Here is a 25053-nt window from a genome sequence, read left to right as displayed (position 1 = left end):
AATTTAGCCCTGTCAGTTCCATTTCTGGTTTTAGTTAACAAAAAAGACTGACCTAAGTTCTATATGTGAACATAGCCTATGTCTCTCACAAAAAAACAAGCCCTCTTAATGGTATTTTGATGAGAATGTGGTTATGTGCGCTATGTTGGTGTGATATAAAATAAAGAATTATTGTTGTTACGAAACAGTAGCAATAACAATACAACTTCTTGTTCTTATAATGCCTGAACTATTAAATAAGAGACCTCCAGACAGTGTAGACTATATCCCTGTGTATTATTGCATCCTGTCACCAGTCATCCCTACACACATGCACCCTCCCCAGAAGCTATGCTGTCACAGAGACAAACAGCAGGTCATGTGACCACTGTATGAGCAGCAGCCAATGAGAAGCCACTCCGTCACTCTGAGCCAGGCAGAGGAGTGTGACAGGAGGGGTGATGACATCACAGGGGGCGGGGCCAAATATTGGCTTCTTGTATGACAGGAGGGGTGATGATGTCAGAGGGGGGCGGCTCCAGCTTGGGGCTTCTTCTATGACAGGAGCTGCTGCTGCTGATCTTCTTTCCTCTACAAGCTGTACAGATGGCTGCTGCTGCTAGTGAGGCTCACAGAGTGCTGGTGTATGGGGGCAGAGGAGCTCTGGGCTCCAAGTGTGTGGACTACTTCAAGTCCAAGAACTGGGTGAGTGACTTTCTGGTACTACTACTGTGCTTTGTGTATATTGTCTATACTGTAGAGGTCACATGTTACCTTATACTCTGCACTACAGCTTTGTAGCACTTTGTGCCATGTCTGACTGTTGTGAAGTGTAATACAGGATGTAGCAGAGCTGAATTTGTTAGAATCCATTGCAACAAGGTAATCACTTGAGTCCTGTAAAAAACAGACATGTCATACTGATATTATGAGGAGTTATATCACTACTACTCTGCTACATGTAACTGGCGGAGCTCTGCTACATGTAACTGGCGGAGCTCTGCTACATGTAACTGGCGGAGCTCTGCTACATGTAACTGGCGGAGCTCTGCTACATGTAACTGGCGGAGCTCTGCTACATGTAACTGGCGGAGCTCTGCTACATGTAACTGGCATCTGACCAGCATAGCTCTCCTTCATTATATTGTAATACTGTATATATCACAGCGCAGTACATAGCCAGAACACCTGAAGCCGTCTGCATCAATAATTTACCGTCTATAATGCATATGTAGAGATTAACATGTGTCCCTTCTATTCCCACAGTGGGTGGCCTCCATAGACGTAACCGAAAATGCAGCTGCAAATGCCAACGTTGTTGTCAGACTGTCAGATTCTTTCACAGAGCAGTCAGAAGAGGTGAGTCAGCGGTGGCCGCCGGTCCGATCAATGTCTGCGCAGCCCCAGGTTACTGCACACATCCAGCTCTATGGAGCTAAGGAGATTGTTATAGTGCAAGAAGCAGAAAACACAAGGGCTGCACTTCATATCCTATCATTTCCTGTGCAAAGGGCAGATGGAATGATTGGAAGTGTAACCGTGTACTACATCTGCTACATGTAACTGTGCCCCTGTCCTGTCAGTCCTGCCCCGGGACATGGATGATATAGTTAGGATGTACTGGATATTTTCTCCTCTAATAAACAATACACGTAGTCCAGGTTTGACAGATGAGATCTGGGTTTGTTTAATAGCACTCAGTATATTGCATTAGGCAGATAATGCCCTGGGCAGAAGAGACAGGAGATGTCACCTTACATGCACAGAGCCTATATATATATATATATATATATATATATATATGTGTTGCATATTGGATTATTACTGCAATGACTATTTACTAAATAAAATAATTGTTATTAATGCAAATCTTGATAGTAGTGTTATTCCTCATGCACAAATAAATCGGGTCAAAAACTATTACACCAAAAAAATCTAAAAGGGAAAAAAAAAATGACCATAGACAGAAAGTTTTTAATTCATGTAAATTAGGTTTGTATATCCATGAATATAATTTTTGTAATTAGATAAACAAAAGTCCATGAATAAAGGCGTTCTTGTTTAGTGGGCTAAACCTGTATTCGCCTACCACCTCTCACTGTGGCGGGTCTGTCTGGAACAATTGTATCCACTTCAGACACACCTGATACATTGGACCAAAGTAGCAAGCTACCAGCACAGGAGAGAGGTCTGTCCCAGTTACTTCGCTTACAGAGGGTTGATATAGTTTTGTTCTTCTCTTTGGTTAGCAATACACCTTTGAATACTTCTTCTGCCATCTGCTTTTCCTCAAGACTCACTACCCATATACTTGCACATATGTTCTCAATAGGGAGAAGACTTATCTGTTGCCAAACTCCTCTGGTTGCACTTATCTCCCTTGAGAACAAATAGACCAGGGTGTTGAAATACAACTGTTCTGTCTGATGCTGCATTTACAAGGAACGATTATCGTGCAAATTCGCATGATAACGATCGAATTCGAATGATAATCGTTCTGTGTAAATGCAGCATTACTTTCTCCCAACATTAGCCAGTTAGAGAGTCAGCAAATGCCCTATATACATGGTTAGTTTAGTTAGTTTCTCAAAACCTTTCACATGTATCTGTAACATGTCAGAAGTTCTTTCTAATAACAATATTATTTGCACTCTGGAATCAAGGGCACTTTATAAATAATATTTGTACAAAAATTAAAAGAAAAATCAATTTAAAACTGAGCCTTAAAGTGACACTGTCACCCCCTTTTTGCATTCTGACATCTCTACACAGGCGTAAAGGGTAAATTTAGCAGTTTTCATACCTTATTTCATATCATACGTCATGGTGCTTGTTCAAGTAAAAAGAGTCCTTTTATCAACTGCAGATTGTATTAAGTGGGCGTGACCTCGCTGCATTAGCACCACTTTGCCCCGCCCACAACGGCACCATTGGCCCCGCCTCCTTGACACCCATTGGTTGGTCGATGTAAAGGGGGTGGGGTCTAGACCTTTCGTCCAGCCTGTACCAATGGCCGGCGAGGGGCCGGGGCCAACTGTGGTGTTGTGGGCGGTGCTAAGTGGCGCTAATGCCCTGAGGCCCCGCCCACTTAATACAATCTGCAGTTGATAAAAGATGACTTTTTACTTGAACAAGGACCATGACGTATGATATAAAATAAGGTATGAAAACCGCTAAATTTACCCTTTACACCTGTGTAGAGATGTCAGAATGCAAAAAGGAGGTGACAGTGTTACTTTAAGCTGTCCGTCATATATCAAGTAGCAGATCTCTCAGTGCCGATAAGGCCCTTTTAATATCCAGTAGCAATAATGTGGGACACGTGACATGTGACAAGAGATATTGAGAGGCTTTCTAGATAGATGACAGAGCTTTATTAATGAATACCATGTGGCAATCTTCCAGATCTTTGTTGGATAGTGAACAAGGGTAAGAAGACTACGAACACGCAGAAACCAAAGAGAATCCAACAGCATCCATACATAATGTCTATACGGCCAGTTTCACAAGTAATGGAATTGCAGACGATTTCCCGACACTGTCAGTTTCAATGGGATTACATACTCGCAGCAGAATGAAATTTCCGCTGTGAGTATGTAATCCTATTGAAACTGACGGTGATAGTAAATGCGCCACCCTTAACCCGCGGCGGCCCTGTGCGTGCATTACCGGTCTGAGCTTCAGCTTGTTTCTCAGGCTCCCTGACGTCCTGCTCAGCCAATCAGTGTCTGCGACGGGACCGTGCACTGAGTGGGACGTCAGGAAACCCTAAAAGCAAGCCGGAGTGTGAATCAGGTAATGTATGCACTGGGCTGCCGTGGGCTGCGTTTACACACTTGCAATAGGATAAAAATTCCGCTACAAGTCTGTAATCCTATTGAAACTGACAATACTAGAAATTGCTGCAGATTTTGCTGCAAACCCGCATTGTGAAATCCGCTGTGATTCCGTTATGTGTGAAACTGATCTACTGCAAGATTTTTGTATCTCACACATAGAATACAGCTGTGCACGAGATGCAATAACTCTGCAGTATGAACACTATATAGGGGGAGATTTATCAAACATGATGTAAAGTGAAACTGGCTCAGTTGCCCCTAGCAACCAATCAGATTCCACCTTTCATTTTCCAAAGAGTCTGTGGGGAATGAAAGGTGGAATCTGATTTGTTGCTAGGGGCAACTGAGCCAGTTCCACTTTACACCATGTTTGATAAATCTCCCTATATGTATGGATACTGTTGGATTCTCTTTTGCTGCTTTGTGAATTTCACCTGCACCAGGGATTGTGGGTTTCTTGTACGCATCCTTTGACATCTACCTGGCCTGTTGAACCTTTTGTTTTTGAAATACGAACACTCAGCAGTCAGAAACCTGAGACTTGGAATATTTGGCTGCACACATCTGCTAATTGTGTCTGCGACTGCTACCAGAATGCAGACCCATTCATTTCTATGGCATCATACACACCTGAACATGTTACAGGTCCATGCTGGGACCTGTATCCATACTGCAAAACATTGATGAGCCATAATACAGCCCGCATTTGAATTAAGGGGTCCATGCCATTGTGGACAGACTGAGGGTGCACATCCATAGTCCTGTCTGTAGCTGCGGGTCTGCCGCTATGGGCAGGGCTACGGATGTGTGAATGTGGCCGAACATATAATTTTTATTATAATTGATAAAAGGGGACTGAGATGTAACTACTTCTTTTATAAGACTGTACTCATGATTTCTTCTTTGTTTCTTCAATTTCATATTATAGGTCACCTCAGCTGTGGATCAGCTTCTTGGAGGACAGAAAGTGGACGCAATCTTATGTGTAGCAGGAGGCTGGGCTGGAGGATCTGCAAAAGCAAAGTGTAAGTACAGTACATGGGGATCTACATTTATTAAAAAAATAATCAGTGATGTCTACAATGAAAAGATCACAATATTCAGTGGAAAATTTTTAAAGCACCATTTTTACTTTTTTATTTTTATTATATAAATAGTAAAATAATATTTCATTTTACAAAGGTAATTTTTTTTTTTTTATAGGTCCAACATTCTGTGCCCCATTGAAAAACTATCTTATAATAATCTGTCAGCCTGCAGCCACCACTAGGGGGAGGTTAGGGACATACAGATGCATACAGATGAGTATGAGTGGATGGCCACCAAATAAGGGCAAATAATTGCTGTTATTTTAAAACAACGACCGTTATTTGTCATTAAATGGCTGTTATCCACTAAATTTAAACAGTGTGAGAACAGCCTTTCTGCTTTTTCAATTCTCTCCTGGTTTTGGTTGCAAAATACTGAGTAAAAATACTTTGTGTTATATTGACATCTTACAGATGTTATTAGAGCACAATGGTTTATTCTTAGCTTACCAAATCGGTATATTATAGGATAATGTTACACGTGTTTAGGAAGTATTGTAGAAGATTAGATGGCCCATGTGGTCTTTTTCTGACGTCAGTCCTTTATGTTTGTAAAACTAGCTGGTTCCTTGTGTCCTGTGTGACATCAAAGCGGCAATAACCCCGCTGCCGCTGAGAATGGATTAAAATCTAAGCATTCAGCGTGAGTCAGCTGTTTTACCCACATGTTGTCTGGCGTTCATTTTGGATAATTGTTCTCAGAAGATCCATATGTAAACTGTTTGCCTTGTATTTTATTACGCTCTTAAAACCACAGAAGTTCCGTGACTTTCCTAATGTGAATTTTGCAAAAAAACAAAAAACAAAAAAGAATTGATGTCTTAAGATTGCAGCCATAACTCAACCCAGCATGTCATATACTATTCATTTACTGTTTGCATGTTTAGATAGACAGGAGATCCATTGATGAAACATAGACAATGTATATTGAATGTGTTTTGCTCTGTGTTCAATAGATCTGTGTGGTTAATCATTTGTAAGCAGGCCAGGATAACATACCGTTGTTTATCTTCATTTGCTCTATTGATCGATCCTGTCAAACACAAATTTAAATGAGATTTCTAGATTTTTTTTTTTCCTGTAATGATTTTCTGAGTTACTAGAGGGGGAGGCCCATGTTCAGCACCATAATCTATGTAGGTCATATATTGGCTTTGGAGGAAGCATTACACAGACAGCCTAATTAAATAACTGTAATTCTTTATTTCCCCTTGTGGTGGCGCTGCACGGAAATTGATTGTTACGGATCCCAAAAATAGTATAATAGTATGTCTCATAAAGGATCAACTTATGTAGGGTCTCGGAAGTGGATACTGACCCAATCCAGGGCTTTTCTGTGTCCTATGTCCCCAATCTATAGGAAATAAGGGCTCACTGCACTTAAAAAACAGGTAATCCTGTATAGTTATCTTTTTTGTCTCCTTGATTTTCAGCTTTTTATAAGAACTGTGATCTCATGTGGAAGCAGAGTGTGTGGACATCGACCATTTCCAGTCACCTAGCTACAAAGCATCTGAAAGACGGGGGGCTGCTCACATTATCTGGCGCCAGTGCTGGACTGTCTGCAACTCCAGGTAATAACAGAAAATGGTTTCTGAAATCAGACAGGAAAGCGGGGGTGTCGCTATTAAAGAAAAAAAAAAAAGTACATATATATAAGGCTGGGTTCACACTGTGTTTTTGCAATCTTTTTTTTTTTTTTTCCCCATCCATTTTATGGAAAAAACACATGCGTTTGTAAGCATCCTTTTCCTACGTGGTCGGTCAACGGATGCATTGTGATTATTTATATATATATTTATTATTATTATTATTATTATTATTATTATTATTATTATTATTATTATTATTATTATTATTAATAATTATATATAATATATTTTTTTTAATAATTGAAGTCCATAAAAAAACAGATCAAAACAGATGCATACAAATGCATCCTTTTTTGCATAAAATGGATTAAACGCAGTGTGACCCCAGCCTAACAGGATATACAGTATTGTGAATTAGTTTAGGCAGATGTAGACAAATACTACTGGATGGTTGTCCAACTATCTTAAAGAACTACCCAGATCTTCTGTGAACGTCACTGCTCAAGTCCTTATGTGATCCCAGACAAGCTGGATGATGTTGAGATCAGCGCTTTGTGGGGCCATAGCTTCACTTCCAGCACTTCTCCTTCTCCTTCTGGACAAAGTACATCTACTATGGGCACATCTCACTATATCTGTGTCTGTATGCTGGATTCCAGCAGAGAGACCTAGTGAACGTGTCCTTGTCCTGAGTAAAGAGACCTTTGCCTCCTGATAGATTTAGCCCTTTGCTCTTGTCATTTGAAGTAGTTTGCACTTTCCCATGTCTCTTGTCTAACAAAGTTAGACTTGGTTGGGAAAATCTGCTCTATGGAAATGGGGCAGGAAGGTAACATAATATCGCCATGGCTGTAATTGGGCCTGTTTTGTAATATAAATAATAACTTCATGTGGTTGCATCCTGGTAACCGCATACAGATCCTATGTCTCTCCAGTCTGTGATGTGTCCGTGGGACATGTGTGTTACATTTTAGAGCAGACAATGTGTATTTCAGAGGCATTGGGCAATCCTCTCCGTAGGGTTGGCTGGTCGGAGCATAACAGTTTGCAGGAAAGCAGACACACAGGAACGGATTGTCTTCTGGACAAATTATATTATCTGTTAACGATTACATGGTGGAAAAGAAAGTCTAGTGTGCTAGAGTATTATAGGATTCTGGCAGTCTGGATCACCACATCAGACATGGACCCACCATGCTCTAACCTATATTATGAGTTTTCATTCAGGATTAGAGATGAATGCAACTGGAGTATGCTCTAGTCCGAACGTTCAGCATTTCAGTACCTGTGGCTGATGCAGCCAAATGTGAACAATCTGACTCAAGCATGCTGGTATTATGCTCATCTCTAGTCATTACATAGAAGCATTTACTGAACTTAGAACCTCTAAAGCTGGTGCTTTGTATATACATCCCCTATGCAACATAGATCAATGTGCAACAGGTTGGTAGAACTGCTTCTCTATGTTTACAGGCTACAAAGAAACCCGGGCGTAGTCTGATCTGGTAGTCATATTGTGCTCCCCTGCTAATCCAATATGCTAATGAGGTCTTGTTAAGCACTAGAGGTCGGCCTGGCACAGGCAATTCAAAGCTATCTTCCCCTACCATGATCTTGAGCACAGTCATCAGAGTGGGGTATGAGTCTTTGCAGGAGGACTCCTACCCTGGTCTGATGACAGCGCTCAAGATCCCGGCATAAGGACAGGCCAGTTGGCTGTGAGGCAGACTGGAGACGTGCCTGGGCCAGAAGAGGAGGTGCGCGTCATGGGGAAGACAAAGCTTTGAATTGCCCGTACCGGGCCGGCCTTCAGTGCTCAATGGGACCTCATTAGCATATCAGATTAGGCCAAAAATAATGGCAACCATTCATAAAAGGTCCACACCAGCTGATCCTCCACAGTAGTGCCGAGAGGCTGGTATGTAAATCTCAGTGTTACCAATTAGATTAAACTTTTGCTTTAACATTTGTGCTATTACACATGAAATAGGATCGGATTGACACATACATCCGAAGGATGACCAATGCCATCGTTAGACATCCATTTACCAAATCAATCACTCATAGGCTATAGTGCCATTTATTAACAGAAACGTCATGCAAAATTCTTGGAATGCTCAAGGCATACATAAGCATGTAGGCAAATATGGCATGTAGTTATAAGGATAATGCTTTTTATATGATCCTGTCCATGTATTGCTGTCTACTATGCTATTCATACTTAAAAGGGGTTATCCAGCACTACAAAAACATTGCCACTTTCCCCCTCTCTTGTCTCCAGATTGGGTGGGGTTTCAAACTTAGTTCCATTGAAGTAAATGGAGCTTTAATTGCAAACCGCACCTGAACAGGAGACGAAGGGGGAAACGTGGCCATATTTTTGTAGCACTGGATAACCCCTTTAACCTTTTTGCAGTATACTGACGTACACCAGCGAGATGAAAACTCTGTTGGTCTCCATCTGACTACTGGGATCCTATGGAGATAACTGGCATGTACATTGCAACTTTTCCCAATGTCCTGTAAATCTTAAAAAAAAAATTGTTTCTTATACAGCCAGGTGTGAGGAAGAAGGGAAGGAAGCACAGACTATAGCACTGAGAGAAGGCCAATGCCTTTGATAGGGAACACCCACTAAGCACAGAGCTTGCAGCCTTATAGGCAGGTGTGTTAGAGGAAGCTGATGAAAATAAACTAGAATAAAAAGAAGTTCCAATATCTGCAATACAGTATAATGGCATCCTAGCAAAGACTGATTAACACATGTTATTTCATGCTGAAGGAGACTATAAACGCCATGTTTGACATTTGTAAAGGTAATTGTTCCTTGTATCATTGTCTTGTTTAGGAATGATTGCCTATGGAATGGCCAAAGCAGCGGTCCATCAGCTGTGTCAGAGCCTCGGTGGGGAGAAGAGCGGACTGCCGGTGAATTCTGCTGCTGTGGCCGTACTGCCGTAAGTCTCTCGCTATTTGTCGGGTATTGACTTTCTGTGAATGTCGTATTGAATATGTTCCTGAATACTTGAAGCTGCGAGGAGCCTCTTCACATGCACATTATCTGCGAGACTCAAGTGTATTGATTATGAGACAGTACAGACACTCCGAAAATGGCAAACCTGAGCGCACATGTAAACTAGCAATTATGTTCATTTCCTCATAATACAAGGAATATCTCTGAACATCTTCCCCCATGACTAGTTACAATGTTCTCTGTGGCCTTTAAACCTGCAACTTCTATTTATGACTTTGTTTATGCAGTATGTGGTTTAGGCAGCATGAAACAGTTGTCAGATTCCCTTTAATCTCAAACTGGACAATCTTATATAAACCACCTATAACCCAATATTGTATATGCAAAGAGAAAAAAACCTACAAACTGCGCTGCATGTGCAGAAAGTGCCTGATGAAGAGGGGATTGTGCCCTTGAAACGCGTCACATTTGAATAAAAGCCTAAATTTGAATCTACAGTGTCAGGAGTTCTTTCCATTCAGATCAAGCACAGGGGAGCGTGGCCGGTGTTCCAGAAGGGGTGTTTTCTCCAAATGAACCAACTTCTCCCCCATGCTGCTACTATAATCCAATGTTACAACTTGATCTTCCACTTTGGCATTTATGGTGACCCGGAGTTCACTTCATTAGCTCTGTGGAGTATATAGTATCTGTCATTTATAGCACAGAGACTAAACCAGCTTTACAGACAGCCAGTATCTGCCTGTGTATGTTCTTTACTCTGCCATAGTAGCTTTTTACCTAATTTTTTACATGAGTGCACGCAGCTTATCCACACTTGCTTTGCTCTCTCAACTTACGTTTCATTCAGCATTATTTTTCTTTGTTTAGCCATTCATTTCATAGTATCATACAGTCTAGTTACATGGTTGATAAGGGTACGATAAAGGAACAAATCTATCAGGTCCAACCTACAACACTACTGTGTTGTTTCCGAGGAAGCCAAAATACCCTTTTGAGGCAGATACTGATTGCTCTAAACCAGAGGGAAAAAAAATCCTACCCGACCCTTAATATGGTGAGCAGAATAAATCCCTGGATCAACATCCTATTATTCAGAGATCTAGTGACCATAGTTTAATTATATTATATTTTATATTTGAAGAAAAACACTTAAGCCCCATTAAATTTGTTCAATATTTCAGCCATGACAACATCATGTGGCAGAGAGTTCCATAGGGTACTATTACACAGAACGATAATCGGCCCTATCCGGCCGATTATCGTTCCGTGTAATAAAGACAACGATCAGCCGATGATCGTTGTCATTGGCTGATTGTTGATATAGATTCTGACCTATAATTGTGGGGCGCCGACCGCACATTGCTACGTGTAATAGCGTTGCGTAGCGTTCGGCACTGACTATTAGCAAAGAAAAATACGTTACCTATCCAGGCTGCAGGGCTCTTTTTGCTCTTTGCTTCTCCCGGGTCTCGCGCTCTCCAGCTTCTGAGCGGCCTGTCTCAGATTACAGGCCGCTCAGCCAATCACCAGTCAAGCCACTCTGAAGCTGGAGCGCGCGGACCCGGGGAGAAGCACAGAACAAGAAGAGCCATTGACCCGGGGGGAGAAGCACAGAATGATGTATTGATGTCCCTGCAGCCCTTGTTAAACGATTATCGGGCCATGTAATAGGCCCAGTAAACGAGCGCCGATCTATATATAAAATCCTGGCATTTTTTTTACTGCTTTTTGTGCACACCGTTAACCATGCAGTAATAATGTTGTTTTATTTTAATAGAGCAGACGATTACAACATATAATATGTTTATTTATTTTATTATTTCTATGTGATTTAGACTTTTATTGGGGGAGGGGCTATAGGGCATTTTTAAAAACATTTATTTATTTATTTTTTACACTTTTTTTAGTCCCCCAATGGGACTTTCACATACATATATTGGATTCTATACCCTAATTACTGCTATGCCATTGTATAGCAGGGATCTGTGTTATCTGTGATTGTCTGATAGAGCCTGCTTGTGTCAGACTTTATCAGAAGATTGAAGACTTTACTGCACGGTGGAAAGTAAGAGACCCCCAGCGGTCAGGCAATGTGATTGGGACCCCCGAAGACATGTCCTGATTGGTAAGTGATAGGAGCTGCTCCTGTCACTTACGCTTAAGTATGATCGCGGTGTTTAAGGGGTTAATGGCGGGCTGCCGGGCAATCATGGCAGCCCTTCATTAATGGTGAGGGCCCGGCTGCTGATTGCAGCCGGTACTCACCCACTATGAAGCAAGCTCAGCTCCTGAGCTTGCTTCATAGCGCGGCCCCCTGGTGCGGCGTATATTTACGTCCTTTCACGTTAAGGGCCAGCCTGTGGGGGCGTAAATGTACTCCCCTGGTCATTAAGGAGTTAAGGTAGAGAGTTCCAAAGTGGATTTCTACATTGTGAGTAAAGCTATGTTCTCATCTTTAGCATCTATACCTCTTTTGATACATCCCATGATTTTATTAGCCTTGGCAGCCACTCCCTGGCACTGATCACTAAAGTTGAGTTTACTGTCCACCAGTACCCCCAGGTCCTTTCCAGAAGTGGTGTTACCCAGTGATTTATTTATTATTTCTACGACCCAAGTGCATAACCTTACGATTATCCATATTAAACCTCATGTGCCATTTTTCTGCCCAAGCTTCCAGCTTCTCCAAATCCCTTTGTAGTATTGTATTATTATCCTCCTCTATGGTAATTACTTTATGCAATTTAGTGTCTGTCTGACCTCATTTGTTTCTCCAAATTTTTATTTTGTAATATTGTCCTGGTCAGTGGCCATGATCCCCATTTTCATGATTAATTCTCTATCCAATATTGCTTTGTTTTTGCTGAATAAAATACAACATAATGCAAAAGGCTTAATAAAGTCATAACAAGGTGTCATTCATTCTGTGAGTTTCTCTCTCTTTTTTGGTGGACTTTAAAGTTCTAAAGGAAACACTAGTCCACAATGCCTTGTCTACCTTTTTATTATCCTATTTCCAAAAAGGGTTAACATGACAAAGCTGCTGTTAGTTGTATATTGTGTGTATTTTTAATAATCCTTATCTCTTCCATGGCAGTGTTACCTTGGATACACCAGCGAACAGAGCCTCGATGCCTGACGCCGACTTCTCATCCTGGACACCATTAGACTTTATCGCTGAGTGAGTGTACAATGTCTGGTTTATTATTTTGTTCGCCTTATGTTGAGTTTAACACAGCTTCCACCTGACTTTGTTTGCCAAGTGTATATTCCCTGATTCGCCTCTGTATTTTTGTACTGATTATAAAAACTTCATCAAAACATTGACAAAAACTAGAAGAAAATACACTTACATATTAACCCAAACTAACGTGTTAGCCTTGATTTGTTAAAATTGTAAATCGTATTTTTTTTTTTATTTTTAATATTTTAATTTAATATTAAATTTCTGTATATAATTTATGCAAGTATATGTGGTCCCAAAAATCCGTGATCACTTCTCCAAGTTGACAAATCCAGTTGCCTATGTGCAAGGGGCTAGGTTTTTCCTATCAGACAAATGTCTAGATAGATAGTCAAATACTACATTGGAAAAATACGAACATCCATCAAGTTCAGCTTTCTCCATCAATTATATATTCTTTATCATCGTATATTATGTTTAGTCTAAAACTAAATCCCAACATGTGTATTTACAAAGGTCTAACATCAGTGTCAGACTGGGTTACCTTATGCCCAACAGGGAATTTAATTCTAGGGGCCCATGATACATACACCAGATAGAACCAGCGCCAAATCTTTCACATTACTATAGCAACTTTCCACAGCGCTGTGTATATGACCAGCAATGCTAACTCCCTGCTAGTAACTTGTCAGTCACTCTATGCAAACAGCATAACGTGCCACATAAGTTTCTTGAAAGTAGAAGTGTCATGAAACTAACAAATCTCAGGTAGGCAGGGGGTTTGGGAACATAATAATGAAAGTATACTTACCATGTTCCTGAGCCCTCGTAGCACTTCCTTAAAGATATCTGACAGCCGCCGGTCTCCTGCAGCTCCTTCAGCTGCAACATCACATACTCTGCCGATTGATCACCCACTCAGCAAATCAGTGACTGGGATGGTACACTGCTGCTGTCACTGACTGGCAGAGCAGACAATCCATTAGCTGCTCCGTGACGTTGCAGCTGGAGGAGCGAGGGCTGAGACGTACACAGAATCTGGCCGAAGATTACTTCTGGCAGCTGTGAGAGAGACCCAAGAGCAGCGCTACGGGGCACAAGGACTGGTAAGTATACTTTATTATCTTCACGCACCCTCCTGCCTGGCTGTCATTTGGCCTTATTCACACGTTCCGTAATTTACGGATCCGTATTTCCGTATCCGAGTTAGTGCACATTGAAGTCTATTGGGCTATTCACACGATCAGTAGCAGAAATGGATGAAAATCAATCCGTAAAAAAAAGGACATGTCCTAGTGCGGATCCATTTTTTTTTTGCGGATCCTCTCATTGAAATCAATTGGTTACGGATTGTAACATGTTGGCATCCGTATTTCCGCAAAAAAATCCGGATGAAGTGCATTGAAAAGCAATGAGTAGTAAAAAAATGGAATTACAGAAATACAGATAGAATACGGATGTCCAATCCGCAATTTCTCACGGGTTGTTTCAGGACCAGAAAAAAATACTGACCGTGTGCATAAGGCCTTAGTTTCACAAGACTTCTTCTTTAGGGAATCTGTCAGCTGTAATTCATGTTCCAAACTGCTGACACTTTTAGATGCTGTTATGTCAAGAAAACACATGGTACCTTAAATATCATTGTCTGTGCTTCCATAGCATAGAAAACGTTTATAATCTCTGGTACAAAGAGGCTTCTCTCTGCTTAATTGACACTTGGACACTGAGTCCCCAGCAAGGTGTGGGAGGGGGAGTTACAAATTAGAGAACATAACATGTAGATACATATTTCATACAAATATGCACAATATATACACACATCATACACAGATATAAAGAAATGCCCATTACCTATATGCATATATAGTACACACACATGCACAATATGTACATCAAATCCTTAGGCTGGGTTCACACTGCATTTTTGCAATCCGTTTAATGTATACATTTTATGGAAAAAACTGATGCAAAAAACAGATGCAATTGTGTGACATCCATTTGGATCCGTTCTTCCGTAGTCTTCCATTATAAAAAAAAAAAAAAAAAAAACAGATCGAGATGGAAGGGTTTTTTTAACCGACAAAAAAGGAGTGTTGACTATGTTTTTCTGTCCGTTAAAAGTAAACAATTAAAAATGGATGCGTTGAACGGATTGCAAAAGCGCAGTGTGAACCCAGCCTTAGGGATTTGATCAAATCCCAGATTTTATCATTTCCCTGCAACATATATATGATGTGTGTGTATATATATATATATATATATATATATATATATATATATATATATATATATATATATATATGGTGGTGTCCATGGTGCTATGATATTCTATGATTGATTTGACCCTGCCACTTGAAACCTTTTTACAAACCTTGCAGATGTAGGTATAAGCCTTGCAATGCTTGTTTTTTCCTCACAATATGAGTGTCCCTTTAATCCAGGGATATACACATACATGCAGGAATTCTACTTTCCGCTACTCCATCCTACTTGCGCTCATTGTTCAGGTGATGGATCTGTGTAGCAGGCAGTTGCCCAGCTTCATGACGCAATATGTGATGGATCCCCAACTCCCAAGAATATGAGTTAAACCAAAGAACGCAAAATAAAGACACAACACATTGTAATCAGATGTCAAAGGGTCCCAAATTCATTTAAAATTACATGACATTGAAAATGGCAGACCCCCGGCTCACAAAGAGTCACCCTCCAGCACTCAGGCGAGGAAAAAACCCCTGTGGGAGAAACCTCGAGGGAGCCATGGCTAGAGAGTTGCCCCTCCCCCGGGCTTAGAGGGTAATACTATACTATAAATATGATAGAGAAATCTGGCTGCAATATCTGTAACCTTATTGATGGCAAGGCGGATGTATCTCTTCTCCCTCACAGATCCAGGTCCATTTCTCAGAAAGGTGGAGACTCTATAAAGGGGTAGTCTAAAGCAGACCACCCCTTTTTTCCTGCTAGAACCTCCAAATTTCATCAAGGGTAGGGGGCAGTAAAGTAGTCAAGCTCAAGGTCCTCTGGCGCATCCAAGATGGCACTGATCAGGGCGCGGTGCATTGCTTTATGGAACCTTCTTTATGACATAATCGCTTGTCATCACAGTGCACGGTTGCCATGGTTACTGCAGATAAACACGTCTTAAGCATTAACCTATTAATGACTGGTTATGCGCTTTACTGCAGAGGTCACTAAACACACTTGTGACCAAGCAAACAGCTTATGGTTAGGCCACACTAAGGAAACTAAATAATATGGTTTACTGTGACCCATAGCAATTAATCACAGCTCAGCTTTCATTTCTCAAATTACTCTGGTAAAATAAAAGCTGAACTGTGATTGGTTGCCATGCGCACATGAGACAGTCTAACTTGTCCATAGCAACCAATCAAAGCTCAGCTTTAATTTTATAAGAGCTTGTATAGATATGAAAGGTGATCTGTGATTGGTTGCTATGGGCAAATCAAACCATGTTTTGTCTCTGGCAGATTGATAAAGCTGCTCCATTGCTGTAAAGTTGATGATGATGGAAAACACAGGACATCAAGCTTCCCCATAATGCTTTGCAGTCAGCCCTTCCTCCATACCTCCCAACTTTTTGGAGGGGTACTTGTGGTTCACAGACCTCTACACACAGCCTTATAAGGTTCAATGTGTACCATACCACCTCCTCAAAAATATCAATAGAGAGCACCATAATAATAATAAATATCACAAATAATGCAATACCAAATGGAATTTCCCAACTGCAATTTCTATGAAAAAAGCATAATAAAAAGTGCAAGTGCAAATAGATCCCTCGTAGAAAAAATATCAAAAATTGTATGGCAAAGCCTGCAAAAGACCAAAAAAATTATATATAAAATATATGACATGTGATGGTGCTCAAAGGGATGGACAGGGCTGAGTCCTGTCCACCCCTCTGAGCATCATCACATGTGATAACACTGTGAAAAAAATTTTTTTTTTCTTTAATAAACCCCTTATTGCTTATGTGAAATATATAATGTAAAAGAAAATGTAATGAAGAATATTACAAAGTTTTATAATGTTATGAAAGAAATGTAAAAAAAAACAAAAAAAAACATTTGCTGGAAACCCCCTTTGATGTATGGTACATGCAGTAATACAGTAGATGCATTCCCTTACATTTCTGAACGCCGAATTTCATCCGTCTCCATCCTGCCCATGTCCCAGCTTAACAAGGTCTTTCTGTAATGTTTTACAATCTAGCTGAGTTTTTAGAATCCTACAAAGTTCTGCATCATCAGCAAAATCCGACGCTTTCCTTTCATTTCTAAGACAGTAAATGATCTGGATGTCAGTTTATGTTCTGCAGTAAAATCCAGTGATACTTTGCTTCGCAGCAGGAATATTTTTCTTATCTTAGCAAAATAAACTATGCACAGTATACAGACTAGTACTGAAGGGATTCGGTTCTTTGCATCTGTTAGATTGTTCATCCGGCGTGTGCAACTTTTAGCCTTTATTTACACTAGATTACAGTAAAAATGTAATTACGCAAAATAGTTGTGAACATGCTGCCGTTCCTGAAATATTTTAACATTATTCTATATCTGGAATCGCCTCTCCCACCCTGACAGCCAGCCCCCCTCCACAATTTCGCAATAATTCGGTAATTTTGTACCAATAATGGCATGTGTCATACATAGAGGCTTTGGTATTAGGCATAGAGTCTTGGGCATTCCCACATGCATGCTAAAGGCCACATGGTGTTGCCAAAAATTCCAGCACCTTCACGTGGCCTTCGGAGAACACCAGGAGCATAGCTTTGGAACCATGCATTTGCATGCATGTGGTTACACAGTCTTACTGTGGCTCCCAGTACTCAGATCCCCCAGGACTTGCAGTACAGCAGAATTGTATGGCAAGCAAATGGTACAAAGATAAATTTTATCATCTATCAATATTGGCAGGCAGAAAGAAAAAGATTTTTGCTCAATACCCTCTAGCCCTACCTTATTAACTGTAGGTAGCAGAAACAACATGCAGGCTCCAGAACCCAGAGACTAAGGCCGCATTTGCATGTTCTGTAGCTACTGTTCGTGCAAAGACTTAATGCTACCATTAATTGATGCTGTGAGTTCCATTGGTGCCATTGAGTTCCAAAAACTGTTAAACCTCTGCACTACTGTACTGACCTGCTTCATTACTGACAAACTAGACTAGAATATGATACTAGAACCACAAGAACGTAGTAACAATCAGATATGTTATCTAAAATACAACAGACCGGAGCAATAATAACCCGATCCAGAGCAGTGGATCAGGCTGTGAGATGGGTGCCTAGCTACTGCCCCAAACAACTAGTAGACAAGGGAATACTGCTATTTGTATTAGTCCTTTTGTATTAGTCCTCAGTACAGTGTTGCAACATTTTGGCCGGAGCATGAACAGCTGTTATCATTCCTGAGGGTGGGTTCACACTACAAAATCTGTGCAGATCAGTTCCGGCGGATTCCGTCGCTTGTACCTGCTCGCCGCGGCGCGCATATCCGCTCGTGCCATAGACACCATTCTATGGCCTGGAGAATTCCGCTATCTGCTCAAAGAATTGACATGACAGTTCTTTTGGCGGAAGGCAGTATCCGCCTGGCCATAGAATGGTGTCTATGGCATGAGCAGATATGCGCTCCGCCTGAAGCAGGTACAAGCGCCGGAATCTGCCGGAACTTATCCGCGCGGATTTTGTAGTGCAAGGGGTCATTTGTTTATCTTCATGTAAAACATGGAAATTAATTATGATATACCAGAACATAATGAATACACAGGGTCGTAGCAAAGCTCACCTATCCTATGATACAAGGGGTGGTTCCAGAAACAAGTTTGCTCCTCTTCCGTTTTTTTTTTTTCTCATAAGGACAAACACTGTTCAGCAGCTTGGCAACACTGAAGAAAGCTGTGGCCAGTCATACTCTGCAGGCAGGGCACATTCCTTCCTGGAGCTGACTTGTGCAGAGACTGGTCATAAAGGGGAGGAAAGCTACACAAGGAGGCTGTCTGCTGAGCAAAGGGATAGCTACATGAGTAGGCAGTTCCTGGGGGGCGGGGTTGAGACTCTGCAGGGGCGGAATAAGGCTTCTGCTCTTAAATAACTGGCCTGCTGGTATCTCCCAGTCTATGTGCAGTATTTCAGCACCAATTCTGCTTCTACTGAAAGAAACCTCTGGCAGTGGACTTGTTACAGCGTATCTTATCCATTATGGCTACTGTGAGTTGAAACATCTAATGCAAGGATGGAAAACCTTCGGCCCTCCAGCTGTTACAAAACTACAATTCCCATCATGCCTGGACAGCCAAAGCTTTAGCTTCCGTTGTCCAGGCATGATGGGAATTGTAGTTTTACACCAGCTGGAGGGCCAAAGGTTCCCCATCCCTTATCTAATGCATTGCTTGTCATGTAAATACACTGTGAAGTACCTTGTGTCCAATGTGCGTTACACATACATGTATATCTAGTTAAATGTAATTGTTTTTGTGTTTTTTTGCAGGACATTTTTTAACTGGACTAGTGGGAGTAATAGGCCCAAATCCGGCAGTCTTATCCAGGTGATCACCACAAAGGGGAAAACAGAGCTTGTTCCAGCCCAGCAGTGAGAGGAGACCCCCCCTTCTCAATAGGATCTGTAAACTGCTCCACTCGATACGGTTTATTAGTTTCCCCCATGATTCCGTGCAGTTTTGTTTATCCTATTTGTATTAAAGGCGAGTATGGATTTCTGATAACTCTCTGGACATCGTGTCACTGTGGTCAATTAAAAGCCAAACCCATGCTGTTTACAATATATCACATTTTTTACGTATTGTTGTCTGATTTTATTGAACATTGTGCTCACGGTTTCTGTTTAAGGGTAGCATCAGCAAGGTGGGGATTCTAGATATTTACAGTAAGTTCAAGGGAAGGCATCAGCAGAATCCTGCTTCTATAAGGCTGCTTTTTCACATAGGGATGGATGCATGAGATTGATACCACGCTCCCAATGCTCTCACTAAAAGTAGCACAATGCTGCGGGCCTTAACCTCAACATTGCACAGCTATTGGTGAACCCATAGGGGCATGATTTGAGCTAAATGTGTTCATTGCTATGTGGAAATGCCTGACTGCCGGCATCATGGCTTTATGGCAGGCCCTACATACTAAGTTCTGGGCTCATGCAGAAGCATTTGCTGAGCAGCACCCCTTCTGCATGATAACCTCAGATAGCTGAAATATAAAGTGTTGGTCTATCAAATATAGTATTCTTAAAGTACGTATATTGCGGTTAGCACACCATGATACAAGAGCATGCTTTCTTGGCTCCTTGCCAATTAAGATGAGAACACTTAAGGGAAGCCCCTGGACTCTGGGGTAATCGAATGCAGAAAAAAATTCATAGTCTTTCCAGCTCATAAAATCAATAATACTTTATTTTCATCAAGTTAAAACACCGACACGTTTCGAACTTTCCTTGGTTCTTAATCATGGTTTCTGCATTCTTGCAAATTCTCACATATAGTGCTTCGTGCGTATTCAAAGAATACATCTATATACACCAAGGTAGAAGGACCATAGTACCCATCATTGCTGGCAAGCGGAGATGCTGCTTCCCGTCAATGCCGATCACCCAGCACAGTGCAGATGGGCATTCATGACATGCCATGCTCTTCTGGTTGGCAGAGATCAGTATTGATATGAAACTGAGGTTAGTGACATGGAGAGAAGGAGCTGCTGCACATCACACCTATGGCTGATACTAATGCCGCCAGGCTATGTTCAAAAACCAATGCCAGGATGTTGGTATATAATTTGATCAAACCATATTGCCCCATGTACCACGTGCCTGTCTTCTGGTTCACACGGGTCCCTATGCTAACTCCACACTGTGTTGGTCAGCGACCACTAACCCCGCAAAGCGTGCACATGCAGGGAAGGGAGACCATGGAATAGCCCTGCAACCCCAATGTCACAGGACCAAACCAAAAATGCCCCACCAAAACCCAGCCGGCATATGGTTTGATCAAATTATATATATATATATATATATATATATATATATATATATATTCATATATATACAAACATCCTGGCATTGGTTTTTAAACATAGCCTAGCTGCATTAGTGTCAGCCATAGATGTGTAGCAGCTCCTTTCTCTCCATGTCGCAATTAATTTTTCTCCCTTTTCTGAGCAGTTGGCACTCCCCTTCATATGACCCAAATTAGCAGGATACACCTGTCACAGGTCAGTACCTCCTATCTTTCCTATTCTGTCTGCAGCAGTGATAGTGAGTACAATACCATATTCATACTTGTGTTGTTGGGGGCAGCCTTCTCCGCCGGTGGTGCCGGCTGGGTTTGGGGAGGGGGGGCACTTTGGGTTTGGTCCTGTGACATTGGGGTTGCAGGGCCATTCCATGGCCTCCCTTCCCTGCATGTGCACGCTTTGCGGGGTTGGCAGTCACTGACTGACACAGTGTGGAGTTAGCTTAGAGACCCATGTAAACCAGGAGACTGGCACGTGGTACATGGGGCAATATGGTTTGATCAAATATACCAACATCCTGGCGTTGATTTTTAAACATAGCCTAGCGGCATTAGTGTCAGCCATAGGTGTGATGTGCAGCAGCTGCTTTCTCTCCATGTCGCAAACTGAGGTTAGTGCAACTCCTTGAAGAGACCATCACACTGGTATATGTAAAATGATGTAGGCCATACAGTCTTCCATGGGAAAAGAAATTATGCAAAGTAGTTTTCCTCTAGAAGGTAAAAAAACTTGCTCTTCACTCCTTTCTTAGGCTGGGTTCACACTACATTTTTGCAATCCGTTTTTTTTTTTTAAAAACAGATGAAAAATTCATAAAAAACAGATTGTGTGCATCCGTTTTGATCTGTTTTTCCACTGACTTCCATTACAAAAGAAAAACGGATCAAAGCAGATCTGTTTTCTTTAACTGACCCAAAAATGAGGTTGACCACGTTTTTGTGTACTCAAAAAAAATAACAGATCCGTTTGGTTGATGGAAAAACGGATGCACACAGTTGCATCTGTTTTTTTCATCAGTTGCAAAAACGTAGTGTAAACCCAGCCTTAAAGGGGTGCTCCAGCGTGGGGGCACTTTTTTTTGGGGACCAGCGGTTCCAGTGGCGGGTCCCGCATCTCGGCGCTCCGGTACCCGGTTCCCGGCCGCTTCAGGGTTTCTGACGCCGCCTGAGACGCTACGTCTCAGGGCCGCTCAGCCACTCTGTGAAGGAGGCGGGTGTCAGGACTTGAACCTATAACCTCCAGTATCCCAGGCAGCAGCTCTCCTCACTGAGCTACTAGTAATTCTGGACAGCTCCTTTCCTGAATCTGTTGGACAGTTTCTTATTCCTTGAGAACCTTGCCTTGATTGCCTAATTAGCTTCATCCTTGGACTTCCTATTTAAGTCAAGCCTTGCCCCTTCCTCCTTGCCAGATTATTGTGCTTCCCAGCCTATAGTCCAGCATTTTCTCCTGAAGCTCTTTTCTGTGTACTGAACTTGGACTGTTATTTGACTACGCCTCTGCCTTAACCTACAACTTCTGCTATTCTCCTGTGTACCGAACCTGGACTGTTATTTGACTACGCCTTTGCCTTAACCTACAACTTTTGCTATTCTCCTGTGTACCGAACTTGGACTGTTTGACCACGCTTGCTGCTGTAACCACAGTCATCTGGATTGTCAGCCACTGGACTCCCACCTTGCCTTCCAGACTTTGATGATTCCACTATACCAGGTGAGCAATCATATTAATATCATTACAGAATAATCTGGCCCAAAATGGAGTCCGCTGTCAAAACCTTGAGAGAACATGTTTCTGAACTTCAGGAATTTGGCGCCACCTATCAAGAAAAATTTACACAGTTACAAAATCTGGTGCACAATCAACAAGAAAAGATTATAGAATTGCAAAGACAAATTTTAGAGGTACGTGGCTCAGCTGGAGATCCACGTATGCCATTGCCATCAAAGTTTAGTGGTGATCGTCGTCATTTTCGAGGTTTTCTTAATCAATGTCGTATTTATTTTCAAATGCAACCTGCTCCGTTTATTAGTGAAAAGAAAAAAGTGTTATTTATCATCAATCTTCTGACAGATGAAGCTCTTGCATGGGCCGCCCCATATGTGGAAAAAGATAGTGAACTTTTGAACCAACTGGATGATTTTATTGTTGCTATGAGTCAAGTCTTTGATGACCCCAATCGTTGCTCCACAGCTGAAGCCAAACTGCATAATCTACGGCAAGGAAAACGTTCAGTTGCTGAATATACTGCAGAATTTCGCCGCTGGGTTGCTGATACAACCTGGAATTCAGCAGCTCAAAAAAGCCAATTTCGGCAAGGACTTTCTGAACAAGTGAAAGATGAACTTGCCAGGGTGGAAACCCCAGCTGATTTAGAGAACTTTGTTCATTTGTGTATTCGGATTGATCAGAGACTGACAGAAAGAAGAAGGGAAAGACTGTGGGGTTTGGAAAATAGACCTGCATATTCTTTCAGTTCAACAACCCAGCAAAGTACTGAATCTATACCTGAACCTATGCAGATTGATGCCATTCGGAAACCCCTTACTACAACAGAAAAGGAGAGGCGATTCACAGAAAATCTTTGCTTATATTGTGGGGAACCAGGACATTATGCTATAAGATGCCCAAACAAGATCCATAGAACAATTGCTGTCACTGACATTAAAGAACAGATCAAACCAGAGAATTTTGATCAATCTAACTCCAGAATAAATTCTATTTCTCCTTTAGCGCTAGGTGAAGACAAGATATTAGTGCCACAGTCTCATTTTATTGTGCCAATCCACATATGCACGGAAATGCATGAGTTTTCATGTTCTGCCATGATAGACTCTGGGGCTGGTGGAAATTTCATGGATGTAACCTTTGCTCATGATAATAACATTGCACTGTTAACAAAGTCTGCACCTATAGACATGGAAACAGTTGATGGATCACCACTCTCATCTGGACCAGTCACTCATGAGACTGTGCAGCTTCAAGTCCTTATCAAGCCAAATCATCATGAAACCATTCATTTTTCAGTAATTGCTTCCCCAAAATTTCCAGTGATTTTGGGTATTCCTTGGCTGTCTACTCACAATCCATCTATAGACTGGGAAACCCACACTATACAGTTTCATTCAGAATTTTGTCAGCTAAATTGTTTTCCTAAACCTGTTTCTTCATTGTCTGTCAACCCATCAATCTCTGAACCTTCTACCAAGGACTTGCTACCCCCACAATACAGAGAATTTCAAGATGTTTGTGATAAAAAGAATGCCGATAAGCTACCTCCCCATCGTCCATATGATTGTCCAATAGAACTGTTACCTGGTGCTAAAATACCCTTTGGTCGTATCTACTCCCTTTCTGAACCAGAACTGAAGGCCTTAAAGGAATATCTTGACGAAAATTTAGAAAAAGGCTTTATCCGGCCATCTACATCTCCAGCTGGGGCACCCTTGTTTTTTGTGGAAAAAAAAGATTCTACCTTACGTCCTTGCATTGATTATAGGGAACTAAACAATGTCACAGTTAAAAACAGATATCCTCTCCCTTTAATCCCAGAATTACTTGAAAGACTTCGTACAGCTAAGATTTTTACAAAGCTTGACCTAAGAGGAGCATATAACCTGGTTCGAATTCGTCCAGGAGATGAATGGAAGACTGCCTTCAGGACACGATATGGACACTTTGAATATCTTGTAATGTCTTTTGGACTCTGTAATGCCCCAGCCACTTTCCAACACTTTATCAATGATGTTTTTAGAGATTTACTGGATCAATTTGTTATTGCCTATTTGGATGATATCCTAATTTTTTCAGAAAACCTGGAGCAGCATCGTAAACATGTCTGCACTGTTCTACAACGACTTCAAGAACATTGCTTATATATTAAGCTTGAAAAATGTGAATTTGAGCAGACAACCATTCAATTTCTGGGATACATCATCTCACCAAAAGGCCTAACTATGGATCCAGGTAAAATCAAGGCTGTTGTTGATTGGCCAATTCCAAAAAATGAGAAGGAAATTCAGAGATTTATTGGATTTGCTAACTTCTATAGAAAATTCATAAAAAATTTTTCTAAGATTATTGCACCAATTACACAGCTCACAAAGAAATCCATGCAGTTTGTTTGGACACAAGAGGCCCAGGATGCTTTCACAAAATTAAAGGCTATGTTTACATCTGCACCTATATTAATTCATCCAAATCCAGATTTGCCATTTACTGTTGAAGTTGATGCATCTGATTCAGCTGTAGGGGCTGTCCTGTCTCAGAGATGCGGAGATAAGATGTTGCTGCACCCTTGTGCATTTTTTTCTTGTCAGATGTCTTCATCTGAAAGAAATTACGATA

General features: G+C 41.4%; 1 protein-coding gene across 1 annotated transcript; it reads left to right on the top strand.

Annotated features, from left to right (window-relative positions):
• Positions 1 to 530: 530 nt before the first annotated feature.
• On the top strand, positions 531 to 19486 carry QDPR (quinoid dihydropteridine reductase). The gene is made up of 7 exons (XM_069977448.1): positions 531 to 684; positions 1246 to 1338; positions 4747 to 4843; positions 6340 to 6480; positions 9347 to 9455; positions 12573 to 12656; positions 19175 to 19486. The coding sequence occupies exons 1-7, from the start codon at positions 586 to 588 to the stop codon at positions 19278 to 19280; spliced, it is 729 nt and encodes a 242-aa protein (XP_069833549.1). The 5' UTR covers positions 531 to 585; the 3' UTR covers positions 19281 to 19486.
• Positions 19487 to 25053: the final 5567 nt, after the last annotated feature.

This window comes from Dendropsophus ebraccatus, chromosome 7 (assembly GCF_027789765.1).
Source record: "Dendropsophus ebraccatus isolate aDenEbr1 chromosome 7, aDenEbr1.pat, whole genome shotgun sequence".
NCBI lineage: Eukaryota > Metazoa > Chordata > Amphibia > Anura > Hylidae > Dendropsophus > Dendropsophus ebraccatus.
The sequence above is the reverse complement of the archived record's forward strand: the minus strand, read 5'-3'. Positions and strand labels throughout refer to the sequence as shown.